The sequence below is a fragment of the Scyliorhinus canicula genome, chromosome 8 (genome assembly GCF_902713615.1).
Source record: "Scyliorhinus canicula chromosome 8, sScyCan1.1, whole genome shotgun sequence".
NCBI lineage: Eukaryota > Metazoa > Chordata > Chondrichthyes > Carcharhiniformes > Scyliorhinidae > Scyliorhinus > Scyliorhinus canicula.
In genome coordinates this window covers 148,143,674-148,166,423 of record NC_052153.1, presented here as the reverse complement: position 1 = coordinate 148,166,423, position 22,750 = coordinate 148,143,674, and the positions used below count along the sequence as shown (strand labels likewise).

Genomic DNA, 22,750 nt, shown 5'->3' with positions numbered 1-22,750 from the left:
ATGGCTGAATAGTCAGCCTCCTCCACTCTCGGAATCAGTCCCTTACTCACCACGATGAAATCTATCCGAGAGTAGACCCTATGTACGTGGGAGAAGAAAGAGTACTCGCGTGCCCTCGGCCTTACAAACCTCCATGGATCCACTCCACCCATCTGATCCATAAACCCTCTCAGTACCTTGGCTGCCGCCGGCCTCCTACCCGTCCTAGAGCTGGACCGATCCAGTGAAGGATCCAACACCGTATTAAAGTCCCCCCTATGATCAGACCTCCCGCCTCCAGATCCGGGATCAGTCCCAACATACGCCTCATAAAGCCCGCATCGTCCCAATTTGGGGCATACACACTAGCCAGTACCACCTTCTCTCCCTGTAGCCTGCCCCTAACCATAACATACCTACCCCCCTTATCCGCCACCACCTCCGATGCCTCAAACAACACATTTTTCCCCACCAGAATCGCCACTCCCTGGTTATCGGATGGCATTCATGATATAGCCATGAGGCTCTTGTGTTTGAAGCATGACATTTAGAGCCCTTTTAGTTTCTTTGTGTTCCTCACTGGAGAGTTGCCAAATTGAAACAAACCTGGCCTGTCATTGGTATTCAAATACTGTATTCCTTTGTGCAGATTTTTTAATGTATCAAACCACCTAGTTGATTTAATAAAGATGGAGCTTATCATTTAAAATTTCTTCTCTTGCAGTTTACGTGACGACAGAATTCGTGTTGAGCGTATGGACGGTATCCATTTTGAGTATAGTCATGCTTTCCAGTTGACCTCTGAGTTTTATACACACGAAGATTCTGATCTTTCAGGTACCGTCCATTACATCTTTTGAAGAAAGTTTCTGTCAAAGAAATATTGATGTCAGTCAGTAGCCGCTTGGTCTTCTGTACATTAAAATACTGATTGTGGGACCTCTCAACTAGAGGACATACCTTTGCAATCAAAGATTATTTACTGGCTTCTTTGTCATTAAGAGATGCTTAGCAACAGGGAATGGTAGACATGCAGGTTTACTTGCGTAGAATACTGACAACTGTAATTTGCATTTCTATGCGACTTTAATTCAGCAAAGCATTACAAGATGCTTCAGAGGAGCCATATCAAGCAACATTTGACAATGAGACAACCAAAATGAGATTTGCCCAGTTGACTGAAAGCTTGGTCAAAGTGGTAGGTTTTGAGAAATGTAAGAGAGAGGTGGAGACAGAGAGGCTTAGGCAGGGAATTCCGGAGCTTAGGGATAGACATTTGAAGGCTGGTAATGGTGGAGCAACAAAAATCGGGGTTGTGCAAGTAACGATAACTGGAGATTTTTAGAGAGCTGAGGGCTGGAGGTTAGAAAAAACTGAGATAGCACTGGGCAAGATGATGGAGGAATTTGAAAACAAGGGTAAGTGTGATGACTATAGGAAATTGTTAGGTATTATGGGTGCAACTTTAATGGGGAAAAAAGTCCCATTTTGGGCACGTTCCCTCTATCAGACTAGAGAATGCCTTATGCTTGGGACGCAGATGGTGTAATTAATGGGAGGAGCCAGGTCTGTCTATAGTTTTGCAGTTTGCCATTGGATTTCAGACTGACGACAGAAAGGTTTTCAGGTTGTTTCTGAAAGGGTTGGGGGGGGGGGTTCTCTCTCCAAAGGTCTATACAGAGAAGCAAGTAACCCTGATTGTTAACTTTATTTATAAGTGACATTTGAACTGTATCAGGTTACTGAGTTGGAATATAGAATGGCAGGTATAGATAGAGTTGAGGTGTTTTTTTTCTTTTTTCTTTTCATTTAAGAACTATTTTAACGTTATTGGGAAAGCTATTACTAATTGCTAATGTGATTGATTTTGTGTTTAAAGTTTATTTTAACATAAAGATACCTACTGATCAGTATTGTCACTCTTGTGGTTTAGCAGTCTTCCCGCATGGTCTTACAAATTGCACATTGTTGGGCGGCACAGCAGCGCAGTGGTTAGTACTTGTGGCCTCACGGCGCTGAGGACCCGAGTTCAGCCCTGGGTCACTGTCCATGTGGAGTTTGTACATTCTCCCGGTGTCTGTATGAGTCTCACCCCGCAACCCCAAAAGATGTGCAGTGTAGGATTGGCCACGCTAAATTGCCCCATATTTGGAGAAACAAAAATGTTCCTCTAAATTTATAAAGAAAAACAAATTGCAAATCGTTGGGATTCCCGCATGGGAGTCCTAAAATAAGAATTTTAAAGTAAAGCATTTGTAGGATTGGGAGCCAATGTAGGTCAATAAGTAGAGGGGTGATGGGTGAATGGAACTTGATATGAGGTTAACATACAGGCAGCAGGGTACAAAATGAGCACACGTTTATGGAGGGTGCAAGCATGGAGGCTGGCCAGGAGGCATCAAAATAGTCAGTACTACCATTATTTCTGTATTGGTTGCAATTTCATACCCACAAAGGCAATGTCACACTTCAGGTAATTAGATTCCGTATTGAGCTATAGCCAAGTGGGATGAGATCACTTCCATGAAGCAGTCTCTCACAATGCAACCTGAATGAAAATTAAACGGTAAGTGAGTTCGCAAACATTTCCCAGCAGTCTAATTGGATCATCTGAATCTCCATGTTCAAAGTATAATTAGAGTCTAGAGTCATAGATTGATAGATGTTTACATCATGGAAACAGGCCCTTCAGCCCAGCTTGTCCATGCTGCCCAGTTTCTATCATTAAGCTAGTCCCACTTGCCCACATTTGGCCCATATCCCTCAATACCCACCCTGCCCATGTAACTGTCTAACGTTTTTAAAGGAAAACATTGTACCCTCCTCTACCACTGCCTCTGGCAGCTCATTCCAGATACTCCACCCTCTGTGTGAAAACAATTCCCCTCTGGTCTCTTTTGTATCTCTCTCCTCTCGCCTTAAAGCTATGCCCTCTGGTTCTAGACTCCTCTACCTTTGGGAAAAGATGTTGACTATCCACCTTATCTATGCTCCTCATTATTTTGTAGACCTCTATAAGACCATGCATAAGCCTTCCACGCTCCTGCGAAAAAAGTGCAGCATATCCAGCAGATAAGCTGCAGAGCTGGGCTGAGAGGTGGCAAATGGAGTTTAATGCAGAAAAGTGTGAGGTGATTCATTTTGGAAGGAATAACAGGAAGACAGAGTACTGGGCTAATGGTAAGATTCTTGGTAGTGTGGATGAGCAGAGAGATCTCGGTGTCCATGTACATAGATCCCTGAAAGTTGCCACCCAGGTTGAGAGGGTTGTTAAGAAGGCGTATGGTGTGTTAGCTTTTATTGGTAGAGGGATTGAGTTTCGAAGCCATGTGGTCATGTTGCAGCTGTACAAAACTCTGGTGCGGCCGCATTTGGAGTATTGCGTGCAATTCTGGTCGCCGCATTATAGGAAGGATGTGGAAGCATTGGAAAGTGTGCAGAGGAGATTTACCAGAATGTTGCCTGGTATGGAGGGAAGATCTTATGAGGGAAGGCTGAGGGACTTGAGGCTGTTTTCATTAGAGTGAAGAAGGTTAAGAGGGGACTTAATTGAGGCATACAAGATGATCAGAGGATTAGATAGGGTGGACAGTGAGAGCCTTTTTCCTCGGATGGGGAAGTCTAGCACGAGGGGACATAGCTTTAAATTGAGGGGAGATAGATATAGGACAGATTCTTTACTCAGAATAGTAAGGGCGTGGAATGCCCTGCCTGTAACAATAGTGGACTCTCCAACACTAAGGGCATTCAAATGGTCATTGGATAGACATATGGATGATAAGGGAATAGTGTAGATGGGCTTTAGAGTGGTTTCACAGGTCGGCGCAACATCGAGGGCCGAAGGGCCTGTACGGCGCTGTAATGTTCTATGTTCTATCCAGCCTCTCCTTATAACGCAGACCATCAAGTCCTGGTAGCGTCCTCTTCTGCACTCTTTCTCGTTTAACAATATCCTTCCTATAATAGGGTGGCCAATACTGAACACAGTATTCCATGTGTGGTCTTACCAATGTCTCATACAACTTCAACAAGACATGCCAACTCCTGTATTCAATATCCTGACCAATAAAACCTAGCATGCTGAATGCCTTCTTCACCAACCTGTCCACCTGCGACTCCACCTTCAAGGAGCTATGAACCTGTATCCCTAGATCTCTCTGTTCTGTAACTCTCGCCAACTCTCTACCATTGACCGAGTAGGTCCTGCCCTGATTTGATCCACCAAAATGCATCACCTCAAGTTTATCCAAATTAAACTCAATCTGCCATTCATCGGCCCACTGGCCCAATTGGTCAAGATCCTGTTTCAATCTTGTATAACCTTCTTCACTATCCACTATGCCACCAATTTAGTGTCATTTGCAGACTTACTAACCGCGCCTCCTACATTCTCATCCAAATCATTAATATACATAACAAATAACAGTGGACCCAGCACTGATCCCTGAGACACACCGCTGGTCACATGCATCCAGTTTGAAAAACAACCCTTCACAAACACCCTTTGGCTTCGGTTGCAAGCCAATTTTGTATCCAATTGGCTGCCTCACCCTGGAATCCATGAGATTTAATGTTTTGCAACAATCTACCATGCGGCACCTTGTCAAAGGCCTTGCTAAAGTTAATGTGGACAATGTCGACTGCACTGCCCTCATCTACCTTGTTCGTTACCCCTTCAAAAACTCAAATCAAATTGGTGAGACATGACTTTCCCCTTACAAAGCCATGCTGACTTTCACTAATTAGCCCTTGCCTGTCTAAATGCCTGTAGATCATGTCCCTCAGAATACCTTCTAACAATTTACCCACTACAGAAGTAAGGCTAACCATTCTGTAGTTTCTAAGCTTACTCCTGCAGCCCTTCTTAAACAAGGGCACAATCATTTGCTACCCTCCAATCTTCAGGCACCTCTCCTGTGGCTGTCGATGATTCAAATATCTCAGCTAGGGGTCCGGTAATTTTCTCCCTAGCTTGCCACAACATCCTAGGATACATTTCATCAGGTCCCAGGGATTTATCTATCTTGATGCTTTTTAATACCTACAACACCACCTCCTCTATAATATGCATACTCAATACATTACTTTTTATTTCCTTAACATTCGTGCCTTTCTCAACAGTAAATACTGACGAGTAATATTCATTTAGGATCTCCCATCCCTTGTGGATCTGCACATAGATGACCTTGTTTATCCTTAAGAGGCCCTACCCCCTCCTTAGTCACCCTTTTACCCTTTAAGTATATGTGAAAGCTCTTGGATTTTCTTTTTCCTTATCTGCCAAGACAATCTCATGTCCCCTTTTTGCCCTCCTTGGCAGAGCAAGGTGTGGCTGATATATTTTTGAATTGCTGACTTTGCACTGCAGGATGAGTCTCAGAGAAGTGTTTATATTGTTATAAAAACTCAACTCATGATCTGAATGGATGAATGCTTGCAAAATTGTTATTCATCGTTGGTAATACGGTCAGTGTATTTTCTCATTTGACTTGTGTTCCTAGGATCTAAGAAAATTGGCGCTAACGGTGTTTGATAATACTATTTATTTCAGTTCTTCAAACCTCTTTATAAAATGCATCATTATTGTTACTACGGTATAATAAATGCTAATCCATCTTTCAATAAAGAACAATGGAGCAATTGAATGATCGCAGTACGAGTGCTAATGAGGTTGTTGCACGTGCTGCCACTTGGGAGTCATGTCCATGAACTTAAATAGCCCTTGCACTGCTTCTGGTTTGTGCAGGGAGAAGCAGTATATTGAAGGTTATTAAATCCAAAGGGCTTCACATCCCATTTTAAAAAGATGCAGTTCATTAAGCTAAAGGTCATCAATTGTTTGAGCCATTTCTGCCATCAACAGAAAGTATTCTGAATTAGTGAGAAAGTGCTGTCAGGAAGTTGTTTTTTTTCTGCCAGGGGTAATACTGAGGAATTTGGGGGTTATAGGTAGTTAGCAAAGAACAAAAGCGGCCAGAAGTAGCTTTGATATTGAAAGATGGACAGACCTTAAGTGAGGACAAAGCCAAATGAGTGTTTGTGGACTGGGTGGGAAAGTTTTATGTAAAGGGCAAGTTTTAATGAGGTTTGAAGGGCCTATAGAATTTGGACCCAGTGAATGAAAAATGAATCTTTTACGATGCCAACACTCGCTGTGTTAAAGCACAAGCACAAGAGTGAATATCTCTAGTTGACAGGGATGAGAAGATGGGAGGTGGAGATTACAATTTTAAGAATCATTTCAATTGTATTTTCAAAGTTTTGGCTGCCTAAACCTTGCCTTCTCATTACGTTCTACTTTACACCGCTTGCTTTCCTACTATTCTTCAGGGCAGAATAATATCACTAATTTTTAAAAATTTGGCCATGGGATGTGGGTGTCGCTGGTTGGGCCAGCATTTATTGCCCATCCCTGAGGGCATTTAAAAGTCAGTCACATTGCTGTGGATCTGGTGTCACACACAGGCCAGAACCGGTAAAGATGACAGATTTCCTTCCCTAAAGGACATTAGTGAACCTGATGGATTTTTATGATAATGGTCATCATTGCACTTTTTATTCCAGATTTTTGTTGAATTCCAATTTTATTGAAAATGGTGGATTATTATGTTGCCCCTGAGAAGCATATTGGGATGTTTTTCCATGTTAGCGACAGTAAAAATGCAAGCTGTTGATGTTTATGAAGTTTTTAGCAGATTATCCATAAAGGATAACAAGCCGAGTTTGAATTGCTGAAGAGTGTAGGTGGGGAATATTATTTCATTGCATTATGGAATCTGTTTTTGATTCAATATTGAGGAAAGATATTTTGCACAGACGATGTGGAATCTGTATGGGTTGAGTTAGGAAACACCACAGGACAAAAAACATTCGTAGGGGTGGTATACAGACCACCAAATCGCAGTGGTAATGTTGGGAATAGCATTAGACAGGAAATCAGAGATCCATGTGCAAGGAACATCTGTGATTATGGGGGACCTTTAACCTGCATATAGATTGGGTGAGTCAAATTAGTCACCGTACAATGGAGGAGAAATTTCTGGAGAGTATATGGGATGGTTTTGTGGACCAATACGTTGAGGAACCTAACTAGGGAACAGGCCCCGCAAAGACAGACCAAGAGATTGATTAAGAAGGGGAAAATACAAAATGAAGGTAAGCTATCGGGGAACATAAAAACTGATTGTAAACGTTTTTATAGGTATGTGAAGAGAAAAAGATTGATTAAAAACTAATCTGGTCCCTTACAGTCAGAAACAAGAGAATTCATAATGAGGAACAAAGAAATGGCTGAGGAACTAAATTCTTACTTTTGCTTCTGACTTCACAAAGGAAGACATGAATAATGTACTGGATCTTCTGAGAAACACGTTTTAGTGAGGAGCTGAAGGAAATTAGTATTAGTAGAGAAATAGTTCTAGGGAGATTAATGGGATTGAAGGTGGATAAATCTCCAGGGCCTAATAATCTTCATCCCAGAGTATTTAAGGAAGTAGCCCTAGAAATAGTAGATCCATTGGAGGTAATTTTCCTAAATTCTTTGGACTCTGGAATGGTTCCTACAGATTGGAAGGCAGCTAATATAAGCCCACAATTCAAAAAGGGAAGTCGAGTGAAAACGGGGAACGAGAGACCAGTGAGCCTAACATCTGTAGTAGCGCAGTTGCTTGAGTCCATTATCAAGGATTTCATTGCACAGCAGTATAATCAGACAAAGTCAGCATGAATTTATGAAAGGGAAATTATGCTTGACAAATCTACTGGAATTCTTTGAAGATGTAACTTGTAGAGTTGACCAGCGAGATCTGGTGATGTGGTTCATTTAGACTTATAGAAAGAAGGCTTTCGACAAGGTCCACCACAGCAGATTAATATGTAATGCTGAAGCACATTGGACTGTGGGTAGTGTCTTGCGATGGATAGAAAGCTGGTTAGCAGACAGGAAGCAAAATGTTGAAATACATAGGTCTTTTGCTGATTGTCAGGCAGTGACTAGTGGGTACTGCAGGGATCTGTGCAAGGACCCCAACTGTTTACATTATATATTAATGATTTGGACAAGGGAACTAAATGTAGTATTTCCAAATTTACAGATAAGAACATAGAACATACAGTGCAGAAGGAGGCCATTCGGCCCATCGAGTCTGACGACTAGGGGATTTTCACAGTAACTCCAATGCAGTGTTAATGTAAACCTACTTGTGGCAATAAAGATTCTTATTATGAGCTCTTGGGGCTCACGGGATTATGGGGGTATGGAGGGGGAGGGCGGCACTGCTGCCTCACAGCAGCAGGGACCTGGGTTCGATTCCGACCTCAAGTGACTGTCTAAGTGGAGTTTGCATGTTCTTTCCGTGTCTGCATGGGTTTCCTTCAGGTGCTCCAGTGTCCTCCCATAGTCCGAAGATGTGTAGCTCAGGTGGATATGCCTCTTAAGTGGAGTTACAGCGATTGGGTGGAGGATTGGGCCTAGGTGGGTTGCTCAGATGGTCAGTGCAGATTCGATGGGCTGAATAGCTTCCTGCTGCACTGTAGGGATCGGGATACGAGTTGGATGATCATAATGAATGGTGGGCAGAGCAGCTTTCTTGTGTGTATTTGAGTATCCCTCCGATAATAAATTGCTGATTCTGTACGATTTTTATGTTCCGTTGCTACTCTTTCACTGAGGGAGCAACACTAGTTTTTAACCTTTTTTTAACCTGATGACTGGAGGGGAGGGGGACGAATGTTGCAGCTATTGATGATGATCTTCAGCTTTGTGTGTTTTTAATACGCTTGTGCAGAAGAACCTACTTTTTGTTTTGTAGCATCTCAACAGTTATCAATAATATTAAATTTGGAGATGCCGGTCATTTCATGTCTGGCAGCAGTCATCAAATATCTTTCCGAATTCAAATTGGAGAAGATTCTACATAATTTGAGGTAAGCTCAGGAAATTACAAATCTGTGTTGTGTTTTAACTTCCCTTCAGCTTCACAAAAACACTTGAGCACATTGCACATGGATCACTTTTGCAACTGCTTAAAAGCAGGACGGTGGCACTGCTGGATCACAGTTCTAGGGTCCCCGGTTCAATTCCAGCCTCGGTTTGCACTTGTGTCTGTGTGGGTTTCCTCCTGGTGCTCCTGTTTCCTCCCACAGTCCACAGATGTGCAGGTTAGGTGGATTGGCCATGCTAAATTGCCCTTGGTGTCCAAAGAAAGTTAGATCGGGTTACGGGGACATGGTGGAGGTGTGAATTTAAGTAGTGTGCTCTTTCCAAGGGCCGGTGCAGACATGATGGGCCAAATGGCCTCCTTCTGCACTGTAAATTCTATGACAGTCTATGATAAAATTCCCTAACTGCTGAATTGTTAAGTGTACTGAGTGGTATATTTACCCATCCTTCCCATCCATGGAAACTCCATATTTAATCTGGGGTTGGACCGTGTTATGTGATAGAACGACAGCGGCAGTGGTTTAGAACATAGAACATAGATACAGTGCAGAAGGAGGCCATTCGTCCCATCGAGTCTGCACCGACCCACATTAAGCCCTCATTTCCACCCGATCCCTGTAACCCAATAACCCCTCCTAATCTTTTTGGTCACTAAGGGCAATTTATCATGGCCAATCCACCTAACCTGCACGTCTTTGGACTGTGGGAGGAAACCGGAGCACCCGGAGGAAACACACGTATACACGGAGAGAACGTGCCGACTCCTCACAGACAGTGACCCAGCAGGGACTCGAACTTAGGACCCTGGCACTGTGAAGCCACAGTGCTATCCACTTGTGCTACCGTTTCTGCGCTTCAGAGGTGGGCAGCAAAAATAATAATTAACCAGAGTTAGCACTCACTATCCAGTGATTCACGTGGGAAAGTTTGTGTGCATGTGCCAGTAAGAAAAGATCAGATTCACTGTGGCGTAGATGTGAAGAATTTTTAATTGGCCACATGAGAGAGGCTGTGGAGAGCTGGCGTCAGCCATGGATTTCTACAGCTACCCTCACCCCTTATTTCTGAGTCCAATCCCTCCAAGGTTGTTGCCTTATTGTTCAACAACTTCAAATTTTTTTTTTTTTAAAGCAGCTGATTTGGCATACATTGGTGAGTAGAAAGATTGCAGTTTTATACTTTCAGGGTATATTCAGAACTGATTCAGTCAAGACCATTTAATAAGATCGTTCCTGATCTGATCGTGGTCTGAACTCCAATTCTTGCCCCCCCCCCCCCGCGCACGCGAATATTAATTGCTACAGTGCAGCAATTTTGTTAATCAAAGTAATGAAGGTGTGAGAAAGCTCTGAGGCAAGTAATAATTCTGTCTGATTTTAATTTTACCACATTAAAGATGCAATATGAATGTTAGCAATTTTTAAATTTAGTTTTTGTTCCTGAATTAATATATTACACACTTGAAAGCACTGTAGATGAGTGCCATTAGCAGAGATCTTTGAAGAGAATTGAAATAGTGCATAGTGGTTCTGGACTTCTACTGCATTTAATAAGTAACAGTTGTCCTGAATTTTCATCTAAAAAAGAAAATGTTGCTAATCTGTAATCTTGCAGTCAATGGTCCGCTTGGCACAGCTCAGGGAATCCGAGGGAAAACTCACTCATTACAACTATGCCTCGGACAAAGAAGAAGGTTTAGGTTGTTGGGGATAAGTCATCTCAGCCTCTGACATCACTGCAGGAGTCCCTCAATGTAATGTTCTAGGCCCAACCATTTTCAGCTGCTGCATCAATGATCTTCGCTCCAACATAAGATTAGAAGTGGATGTTTGCTGGGGTGGCACGGTGGCACAGTTGTTAGCACTGCTGCCAGGGCGCTGAAGACCCACATTCCATCCCGGCCCTGGGTCACTGTCTGTGTGGAGTTTGCACGTTCTCCCTGTGTCTGCGTGGGTCTCGCCCCCACATCCAAAGATGTGCATGGTGGGTGGATTGGGCACACTAAATTGCCCCTTAATTGGAAAAAAATAATTGGGTACTGATTGCAGCGTGTTAACCTCCATTCACAACGCCTCAGATAGTGAAGCAGTCTGGGTCCAAAATCACCCAAAAGCCTTGGAAAACATTCAGGCCTGGGTTGATAAGTGACGAGTAACATTCACATCATGCAAATGCCAGACAATAATCATCTCCAACAATAGAAAATCCAGCCATCTCCCCTTAACATTCTGCCTCATTACCATTGCTGAGTCCCTCACCATCAATGTCCTGGAGGGTTGCCATTGCCAAGAAACTCAACTGTACTATAAACACTGACTGCAAGAGCAGACAAGAAGCTGGGAATTTTGTGGCGAGTAACCCGCCTCCTGACTCCCCAAAGCCTGCCTTACATCTGCAAAGCATGAATCAAGAGCATGATGGAGTAATCTCCACTTGCCTGGATTGGTGCAGCTCCAACAATATACAAAAGCTTGAGACCAGCCAAGACCAATCAGTCCTCTTGGTCAGCACTCCATCCACCACCTTAAGCATTCGCTCTCTCTTCACTACTGGCTCCCAGTAACAGCGGTGTGCACCATCTACAATGTGCACTGTAGCAACTCACCAAGGCTCCTTTTGACAGCACTGTTCAAACTCACAGCCTCTACCATGTGGAAGGAGAAGGGCAGCAGATGCGTTGTTACACCACCACAGACATGCTCCCTCCCAAAGCATACACCATCCTGACTTGGAAATGTATCACCATTCCTTCATTATCGCTGGGTCAAAATCCTGGTATTCCCTCCCTTATCGGACTATGTATGGGTGTATCTACATCGGATGAGCTGCAGCGGTTCAGGAATGTGTCTTTGCTTCTTGTGGGCAATTAGGAGTCAACAACAAATGCTAGTCTTGCCATTGAAGCTCCCATCCCATGAAATAATTAAAAGAAAAAGAATATTGCAGGCTGGGTAGAATTGTGACTCTGCAACTAGCTTAACTTGTGGAGGTGAGCATGGAATAGCAGGGCTGTAATCCTCCAGAACATGATATAATAAAAAGCAATATGTATGAACTATAAAATGTGCAAGATGGAAAACATGATGGCACTCTTTCGTTGGGGAGCTGCAGTTTTTTTTTTAACCATATGGTTTTAACTTTTGAATTCCAGCGGCTGCCCAAGTGTATACTTGGAGACCTTCTGCAGTTTTTTAATTTGCCCTGCTGCCCAGACTTTGGTAAATGGGGAGGAAGGGCACACACCATGCTGGGCAAACAAAGAAGTGGCCTTGGGTGAATTTCTTGGCAGCGTGCCTTGGCTTGGAGGATTTTAAAACTGGAGCTGGGTTTCTGTGCGTGCCAGACCTCCCGGACACTTGGTGAACTGTAAACAAGTGTCTGAGAGAATAAAAACAGCCAATTCTGGAAATGTACAGCAGGTGGGCAGCATCTGAAGAGAAGAGTTGAGGTAATATCTTGGCTGGGAACTTATCAGTGATGAGAGTTCTTCTCCCTGAAATTCTTAATTAATTTGTCATCTTCAAATGCAGCCAACCTACTGCATCATTCCAACATTTTCTGTTTTCATTTTGGGTTTTGTCACTTTTGATCTACTTATGAGAAAAGAAGGGCACAGTAAGGTCAAAGGAAAGTATTTTCAAACAAAGCAACGGCATTAATAGTTCCAGTGTTCGACCAGATAACTGAGGAATGATGTGCATATTTGGATTTTTCTCTGTGTGTTCAGTAATTATGCAGGCACCTTTTTTTTATAACCCCCTCCAGCAAGTTGAGCAAATTCTCTCAGGACTCCACCCGCATGTCCATCAATGGAACAACCTTGAAGAACTTGGAAATTTTACAAAACCAGGTATGAGTAAAGAATCACATGAAGTGACAGATCACATCTGGTAACAATTTTCCTAGAGCAGCAATGAATGGGCTGCCCTTACTGGTTAACTTGGCGATGAGCCAGTGAATGGATTTTTGGTTGGCTTGATGTGTATTCTCTCTTCCCTTTTGACCCTTCTGCACTACATCCCAGCGGTGTTGCATTAAAACGTTAAACCTAATTTTTCGATATCGTTGTCAGCCAAACCCAATAAAAGCAGCAACAGTGAGGAGTGCCTGCATGGACCAGCAGCACCTTAAAAAATGCAAGTTCTTAGCAATACGGACGCAAATTCCTCTCAGAGGTGCTTGAGGGAGGAGCATTCTCTGAGCTTTGTTGACATAACTTTGGAATACCCTTTAGAACTGTACCTTTATTTTGTAATCTGTCTCCTCGTTCACCCGACCAAAACACACTACTTTAAATTGCTCTGCATTAAATTTCAACTGCCACGCGTCCACTCAATCTGTGAGCCTATTTTTGTCATATCACAGGCTCGCCAACATTGAAACTTCACGGTGGAGTCTGATTTTTGTCTTCTCCTTAACTATGTACTTATGCATCCAGCAGGGGTCAGTAGTTAGCAACAAGGTATCCCAGACACAGATTTCCACCAACTAATGCAAGGACTACGGAATCATTTGTAAAATCCCAGCTGTCATGGTTGAGATTAACTAACACAGTGTAGACAGAGGATCAAATCTGGGACCCTGCCTGTTTAGCTCAGCTACTTGCTGAACAGATTGGCGTAACCAATTGGGAATCCCTAATTTCAAACTAATATATACCATATCTAGATGCACCCGTACTAATGTTTAGAGTTGGGAGAGATCCACTTTATGATGTAAATCCAGATCCTTCTCTCTGGAAAAATAATCACTTTACACTTGCTCAACTTTTCAATTATGGAGTGAAAAGTCAGTCTCGTGGTAATAGTAAAACAAAACTAATTTATATTAAACTGAAAAGCATAATCACCAGTCGACAGAAGTGCCTTTTTAGAAAAAAAAATTACTATTTGTTCTAAAAACAATATGCAAGCTAATGTCTAGTTTTCTTTCTCTTGGCAGACCACTGGCACGGCAAAGGGCAGTTTACTTTGGGTCCTTGATCACGCCCAGAATTCCTTTGGAAGGCGACTTCTAAAGAAATGGGTGGCGCAGCCTTTAACAAAAGCAAGGTGAGCTCAGTCCGTTTGTCCAATGCTGCTACTCGTTTCGAGAGTTGAGGCAAAATGATTTCATTCCCTGAAATTAAAATTCAGAGCAAAACCCAGCAGTGCAATGTAGGTTTATGACCACCTAGCATTGGTGATGAGGACTGTGGTTGATTTGCAATCTTTTCAAAGAACCTGCTCCTGATTTTTCTTTTTTTAAAGATTGATGACTGTATTGGTAACTTTGGGGACTAAGACTGCTGAATGTGGAGATGATTAAACTGCAGATTAACCTTTCAACATTTTAAGACCGACTGTTTAGATACAGCAAATAATCTACACCTCATTCCAGCTGTGCGCAAATGCCTGTGAAAAGGACAAAACTGGTGAAAACAACTGTAGGTGGTGGTCATTTTGGCAGTTTTTAATTTGCTTCCCAGTTCACTGCACTCGCTGATTGTTTTGTATTGTTTGTGATGAACCCAGTGTCCTTTTATGTTGTGGAATGGATGAAAATTATTTTTATCAATAATATCTGTTGTTGGTGGAATAATTTCATTATCAGCAGAGGGCAAGATAACTCCCTGAAGAGGCTCTTCTGTCTTTCTACTTTTTTGTCATTCTGTCCTTTGTCACAGTTATATCATCAGAGCAGCTTGCTAACAATTTGTAATTCAGTTTTATGCATACAGGATTGAAAGAAGTGTTCTGTAAGTACTGATCATGAGTTATGCTTGCTATTTCAGACAGAGAAACGGTGCCAATTTTGTAGCATAGCAAGGAACGTATCGCGTGCAGTCTTTAATATTATACACAACCATGGACTACAAAGAGAGTCACTTCATGTGTCCTCTGTAAATAATGCATAATAGGCAAATGAAAGCTTGGAAAGGTCTATATGCACGGGAACAAGATATTGCATGTTTATTTTTGTGTATAATGTAAAAACTAAGGGTGAGTCGGCCATTCAAATATGACATTTGTTTATTAAACATGAAAAAATACATTTGCAAGTAGCTCTGCATTGTGCAAATTACATTATCACTGGATATCTCCTTAGCCTAAATGGGTGGAGAGAACAAAGAGGTGACAATAATAGGTAGAGTGTCAGCCATTAGAGTGGCAGCAATTGCCGATCAACAGAGGTGTCACCATAAGACCATAAGAAATAGGAACAGGAGAAGGCCATTCGACTCTTCGAGCGTACTCTGGCATTCAATAAGATCGTGGCTGATCTAACAACCGCTAAGTCCACTTTCCTGCCTTATCTCTGGAACCATTAATTCCCCGACTGATTAAAAACCTATTGATTGGCAACGGGTAGGGTTCCTGCAATGGCAAAGGAGCTGAAAGGGTTCATGGAGCTGATGGGGGGGGGGGGGGGATCCGTGGAGATTTAGGCAGCCGAGAGCCAGGGAATTTTCTTTCTTCTCCCATGTTCACAAGATCTAGTCCCGGATAGATTTCTTTGTTGTGGGCAGGGCCCTGTTGGCAGGGGTGGTGGACACGGGCTATTCGGCAATTACGATCTCGGACCATGCTCCGCACTGGGTGGACCTCCAGGTCAGTATTGATGGCAAGCAGCACCCGCACTGGAGATTGGATGTGGGGCTGTTGGCGGACGAAGCGGTCTGCGAGAGATTGAGGAAGTGCATGCTGAACTACCTGCAGGTAAACGACACGGGGGAGGTCTTGGCAGCGATGGTCTGGGAAGTGCTGAAGGCGGTGGTGAGAGGGGAGCTGATTTTGATCCGGGCTCACATGGACAGGATGGTTAGGGCAGAAACGGACCGACTGGTAAGAGAGATCCGATGAGTGGATAGGAGTTATGCGGAGACTTCAGAGGCGGGGTTATTGGGGGAATGCTGGAGGCTGCAGGTGGAATTTAGTTTAACTACAGGTAGGGCAGTTGAGCAGCTCAGGAAGATGAAGGGAGCGGTGTCTGAGCACAGGGAAAAGGCCAGTAGGATGCTTGCACAGCAGCTCAGAAAAAGGGAGGCGGCTAGGGAAATGGGGAAAATGGTTGATGGAGATGGGAGCTTAGTTGGGGCCTCGGAGGGGGTGAGCAAGACCGTTCGGGATTTTTACAGTAGGCTGTATAGATCAGAACCCTCTGGGGGCCGGAGGGGATGAGGCATTTTTGGATGGGCTGGCTCTCCCGAAGGTGGACGGGGAGCTGGTAGAAGGGCTGGGGGCCCCGGTGGGGCTGGAGGAGATAATGGAGGGCTTGAAGGCCATGCAGTTGGGGAAGGCCCCGGGACCGGATGGCTACCCAGTCGAGTTCTATAAAAAGTTCTCCGGAATATTGGGCCCAGTGCTGTTCAAAGTCTTTAACGAGGCCAAGGAAAGAGGAGTTCTACCCCAGACAATGTCACAGGCCATGATTTTGCTCATTTTGAAACGGGACAAGGACCTGCAGCTGTGTGGTTCTTGTAGGCCGATATCCTTGTTAAATGTGGATGCCAAGCTCCTGGCCAAGATTCTGGCCTCTAGGATTGAGGACTGTGTACCGGACGTCATTGGAGAAGACCAGACAAGGTTTGTTAAGGGCAGGCAGCTGGGGGCCAATGTTAGATGGCTGCTCAATGTGATTATGATGCCCCCCGGGAGGTAGGGAAGTTGAAGTGGTGGTTGCGATGGACGTGGAAAAAGCGTTCAACTGGGTCGAGTGGGATTACTTATGGGAAGTGCTGGAGTGGTTTGGGTTTGGGAGGGGCTTTGTTGACTGGGTTAGGCTGCTGTACCGGGCATCGGTAGCTAGTGTACGGACAATTAGGATGACGTCGGAATATTTCAGACTACACCGGGGGACGAGACAGGGGTGTCCCCTCTCCCCACTGCTGTGCGCTGGCGGTAGAGCCGCTGGCGATTGCTCTGAGGGCCTCAAGGGGCTGGTCCGGGGGGGTGGGGGTGGCGGCGGAACACAGAGTCAGGCTGTATGCGGATGACTTACATAGAACATAGAACAGTACAGCACAGAACAGGCCCTTCGGCCCTCAATGCTGTGCCGAGCCATGATCACCCTACTCAAACCCACGTATCCACCCTATACCCGTAACCCAACAACCCCCCCCCCCCCTTAACCTTACTTTTATTAGGACACTACAGGCAATTTAGCATGGCCAATCCACCTAACCCGCACATCTTTGGACTGTGGGAGGAAACCGGAGCATCCGGAGGAAACCCACGCACACAGGGGGAGGACGTGCAGACTCCACACAGACAGTGACCCAGCCGGGAATCGAACCTGGGACCCTGGAGCTGTGAAGCATTTATGCTAACCACCATGCTACCCTGCTGTATGTCTCTGACCCAATGGAGGGGATGGAAGAGATTATGGGAATCCTAGAGGAATTCGGTCAGTTTTCGGGTTACAAGCTCAATATGGGGAAGAGCGAGCTGTTTGTGCAGATGAGGGGCCAGGAGAGACAATTGGGGGAGCTACCGTTCAGAGTGGTGGAGGACAGTTTTAGATACTTGGGTATTCAGGTGCGAGGAATTGGGATAGGCTACACATATTGAACCTGGCCTGATTGGTGGACCAGAGAAAGGAGGATTTCCGGAGATAGGACGCGCTCCCGTTGTCTCTGGCGGGTAGGGTGCAGTCGATAAAAATGACGGTCCTCCCGAGGTTTCTCTTTGTTTTCCAGTGCCTCCCCGTTTTCATCCCGCGTTCCTTTTTCAAGCGGATTAATAAGACTATTGCGGGCTTTGTGTGTGGGTGGGTAAGGCCCCACGGGTGAAGAGGGCAATGCTGGAACGGAACCGGGGAGCTGGCGGGCTGGCGCTGCCGAATTTCAGTAATGACTACTGGGTGGCCAACATAGCCATGGTGAGGCAGTGGGGGGTGGTGGTGGTGGCTGGTGTGGGTGCGCGGGGGGGGGGGGTGCGCAGGGGGGGTGCGGAGCCGGCGTGGGTGTACATGTAGGCGGCCTCGTGTAAGGGCATAAGGTTAGGGGCACTGGTGGCGGCGCCCCTGCCGTTCCCGCTGGCGCGTTACTCCACCAGTCCGGTGGTGGTGGTGACCCTGAGATTTAGGGGGCAGTGGAGGAGACGTGGAGGCAGAGGGGGCTTCAGTGTGGTCCCCAATCTGCGATAATCATAGGCTTGCCCCGGGGAGGATGGATGGGAGGTTCCGTATTTGGCAGAGAGCGGGAATAGAGAGGATGGGGGACTTGTTCAGAGAAGGAAGCTTCCCGAGTATGAGGGCGCTGGAGGAGAAGTTTGCGTTGGCGGGAGGGAATGATCTCCGGTATTTACAGGTACAGGACTTTTTGCGGAGCAGGTGCCAATCTTCCCACTCCTGCCGCGAAGGGGGAATCAGGATAGGGTGTGATCTAGAGGATGGATAGGGGAGGGGAGGGTCTCGAATATATATAAAGAACTTATGGGGTCGGAGGAGACGCAGACCGAGGAGCTGAAGCTGAAGTGGGAGGAGGAGTTTGGGGATGAGATGGAGGAGGGTCTGTGGGTGGACGCGCTAGGAAGGGTCCATGCCACCGCAACATGTGCCAGGCTCACCTGATCCAGTTTAAGGTTGTTCACCGGGCTCACGTGACAGTGGCCCGGATGAGCAGATTCTTTGGGGTGGAGGATAGGTGTGCGAAGTGTGTGCGTTGGGGGTGGGGGGGGGGGTGGTTGCAGCTAACCATGTCCACATGTTCTGGGCATGTCCAAAACTGAGGGGATTTTGGCAGGGGTTTGCCAACGCCATGTCTACAGTATTAAATACGAGGGTGGCAATGAGTCAGGACGTGGTGATTTTTGGGGTGTTGCAGGTTCCGGAAATCCAGGAGGAGAAAGGAGCCTGCTTCCCTGGCCTTTGCTTCCCTGGTAGCCCGGAGGCGTATATTGCTGGCATGGAGGGACTCAAAGCCCCCGAAATCGGAGACCTGCCTTTCAGACATGGCAGGCTTCCTCTGCCTGGAAAAAAATTAAGTTCACCATGAGAGGGTCTCTGTTAGGGTTCGCTCGGAGGTGGCAACCATTCGTCGACTCCCTCGCAGAAAATTAAACGTTAGTAGAAGGGAGTGGGGTGGGGGGGGGGGTAGGTTACCGTAGCGTAGGGGGGCAAGTTAGGTTAGCATAGCGTAGGGGGGTAAGTTAGGTTAGTGTAGCGTAGGGGGGTAAGTAATGACAGGTCCTGCGGGAGAGAGTGGCGGAATTTGCACTATGTATATATTTTTTTCTTTTCTTGTTATTTACATTGTGGATATTATTGCTGTTAAACTGCCAAAGAAAATACCTCAGTATAACATTTATTTTTTAAAAAAGCCATCGATCTCAGTCCTGAAAATGTTCAAGGACCGGCCTTCACAACTTCCTGGGATAAAGAATAACAATGATTCATTTCTCTCTGAGAGAAGAAATTCTTCCTCAGATCTGTCTTAAATGAACATCTTCTTACTCTGCAACTATGCCCTCTGGTCCTACACTCTCCCATGAATGGAGACATCTTCCTAACATTTGCCCTGTCTAACCCCCTAAAAATCTTATGTTTCAATCATGTTACCTCTCATTCTTCTGAACACCAAGGAGTACAGACCGAACGCATTTAATCTTTCTCAAATGGTAGTCCCTCCATACCTGAAATCATCCCAGTTAACTTCCTCTTTATTGTCTCCAATGATGATATATATTTTCTGTAATAAGGGGAACAAAACTGTACACAGTATTCTAAATGTAGCCTCACTAGTACCTTGTAGAGTTGCAGCCGCACCTCTTTACTATTATACTCCAGTCCCCTCAGCCAGCATCCCATTTGCTTTCCTGTATACAAGCTTTGTGTTTCATGAACAAGGACCCCCAAGTCCCTTTGTGTGCTACAGCTTTCTGCAGTCTCTATCCATTTACATAATAATCCCCTTTCTCAATCTTTCTTCCATAATGAACAAACTCCCATTTTCCTACATTGAATTTCATTTGTCAATTTTGACCTGTTCACTTAGCCTGTCACTATCTCTCTCTCTCTCTCTAAACTATTTGTATCCTAACAACCTGCTTTCCCTCCCACCTTTGAATAGTCTGCTGATTTGGCCACAGCACACTCTGTTCTTTCCAAATCATTATTATATATTGTGAGGTGCAGGTCGCAGTACAGATCCCTGTAGCACTCCATTGGTTAATGTCCTCCAATCTCAGATTGTCCTCCAATCCCTTCACGCTAGCCGCTACTTCCTTTTAGTTAGCCCATCCTCTATTGATGTCAGAATATTACCCCTAACACTATAAGCTTCTATCTCATGTCTTGCCTTTTGAGTGACACCTTATCAAATGCCTTTTGAAAATCCAAATACATAACTTTGACTGGTTCTCCTCTTATCATCGCTGGCTGATGCCCCCTCAAAGAAGTCGAGTAAATTTGTCAGGCATGATTTACATGGAAACATACCATAGAAACAGGAAAAGGGCATTTGGCCCTTTGAGCCCTTTATTCATGATGATAATGGCTAATCATCAAGTTCAATACCCTGGTTCTACCCCCCCCACCCCCAAAAAAAAATCCATTGATCCCTTTAGCCCTAAAGAGTTGTATCGAATTCCTCCTTGAAATCTCACAACTTTTTCAATGGGAACATTGTTTCTGAATCTACCCTGTCTAATCCTGTTTGAATTTAATAAGTTTCTATGAGATCCCTCTTCTAAACACCAATGAATATAATCTCTCCTCATACGACAGTTCTGCCATCCCAGGAATTAGCCTGGTAAACCTTTGCTGCACTCCCTCCCTTAAAAAGAACAAAGAAAATTACAGCACAGGAACAGGCCTTTCGGCCCTTCCAGCCTGCGCCGATCCAGAACCTTTATCTAAAACTGTCGCCTATTTTCCAAGGATCTACTTCCCTCTGTTCCCGCCCATTCATATATCTGTCTAGATGCATCTTAAATGATGCTATCGTGCCCGCCTCTACCACCTCTGCTGGCAAAGCGTTCCAGGCACCCACCACCCTCTGCGTAAAAAAACCTTTCCACGCACATCTCCCTTAACTTTCCCCCTCTCACCTTGAAAACGTGACCCCTTGTAATTGACACCCCCGCTCTTGGAGAAAGCTTGTTGCTATCCACCCTGTCCATACCTCGCATAATTTTGTAGACCTCAATCAGGTTCCCCCCTCAACCTCCGTCCTTCCCACAAGAACAATCCTAATCTACTCGACCTTTCTTCAGACCAGGCAACATCCTGGTGAACCTCCTCTGCACCCTCTCTAAAGCATCCACATCCTTCTGGTAATGTGGCGACCAGAACTGCACGCAGTATTCCAAATGTGGCCTAACCAAAGTCCTATACAACTGTAACATGACCTGCCGAGTCTTGTACTCAATACCCCGTCCGATGAAGGCAAGCCTGCTGTATGCCTTCTTGACCACTATCGACCAACGTTGCCACCTTCAGGGTACAATGGACCTGAATCCCAGATCTCTCTGTACATCAATTTTCCCCGGGACTCTTCCATTGACCGTATAGTCTGCTCTTGATTTGGATCTTCCAAAATGCATCACCTCGTGTTTTCCTGGATTGAACTCCATCTGCTATTTCTCTGCCCAACTCCAACCTATCAATATTTTGCTGTATTCTCTGACAGTCCCCCTCGCTATCTGCAACTCCACCAATCTTAGTATCATCTGCAAACTTGCTAATCAGACCACCTATACATTCGTCCAGATCATTTATGTATATCACAAACAACAGTGGTCCGAGCACGGATCCCTGTGGAACACCACTAGTCACCTTTCTCCATTTTGAGACACTCCCTTCCACCACTACTCTCTGTCTCCTATCTCCTGTTTATCCATCTAGCTACTACACCCTGAACCCAATGCGACTTCACTTTTTCCATCAACCTGCCATGGGAAACTTTATCAAACGCCTTACTGAAATCCATGTATATGACATCTACAGCCCTTCCCTCATCAATTAACTTTGCCACTACCTCAAAGAACTCTATTAGGTTTGTAAGACATGACCTTCCCTACACAAAACCATGCTGCCTATAACTGATAAGTCTATTTTCTACCAAATGTGAATAGATCCTATCCCTCAGTATCTTCTCTAACAGTTTGCCTCCCACTGACGACAAACTCACAGGTCTATAATTCCCTGGATTATCCCTGCTACCCTTCTTAAACAAAAGGACAACATTAGCAATTCTCCGGGACCTCACCCGTGCTCAAGGATGCTGCAAAGATATCTGTTAAGGCCTCAGCTATTTCGTCCCTCGCTTCCCTCAGTAACCTGGGATAGATCCCATCCAGACCTGGGGACTTGTCCACCTTAATGCCTTTTAGAATACCCAAAGCTTCCCCCTTCCTTATGCCGACTTGACCTAGAGTATTTAAACATCCATCCCTAACCTCGCCATGCGTCATGTCCCTCTCCTTGGTGAATACCGATGCAAAGTACTCATTAAGAATCTCACCCATTTCCTCTGACTCCATGCATAAATTCCCTCTTTTGTCTTTGAGTGGGCCAATCCTTTCTCTAGTTACCCTCTTGCTCCTTATATACAAATAACAGGCTTTGTAATTTTCCTTAACCCTGTTAGCCAAAGATATTTCATGACCCCTTTTCGCCCTCTTTATTGCGCGTTTGAGATTTGTCCTACTTTCCTGATATTCCTCCAAAGCTTCATCAGTTTTGAGTCACCTAGATCTTATGTATGCTTCCTTTTTCATCTCAGCTAGTCTCACAATTCCACCCATCATCCATGGTTCCCTAATATTGCCATTTCTATCCCTCATTTTCACAGGGACATGTCCTGCACTCTAATCAACCTTTCCTTAAAAGACTCCCACATTTCAAATG

At 44.9% G+C, this 22,750-nt stretch overlaps 1 protein-coding gene across 3 annotated transcripts in view; it reads left to right on the top strand.

Moving 5' to 3' along the window:
- msh3 (mutS homolog 3 (E. coli)) overlaps positions 1-22,750 on the top strand; it is a 378,564-nt gene that overhangs the window by 119,328 nt on the left and 236,486 nt on the right. For all 3 annotated transcript variants that reach the window (XM_038805383.1, XM_038805384.1, XM_038805385.1), the window contains exons 9-12: positions 704-816; positions 8,790-8,904; positions 12,686-12,770; positions 13,862-13,971. In XM_038805383.1, the coding sequence (XP_038661311.1) occupies positions 704-816; positions 8,790-8,904; positions 12,686-12,770; positions 13,862-13,971 (423 nt within the window). The remainder of the gene's footprint in view (positions 1-703; positions 817-8,789; positions 8,905-12,685; positions 12,771-13,861; positions 13,972-22,750) is intronic.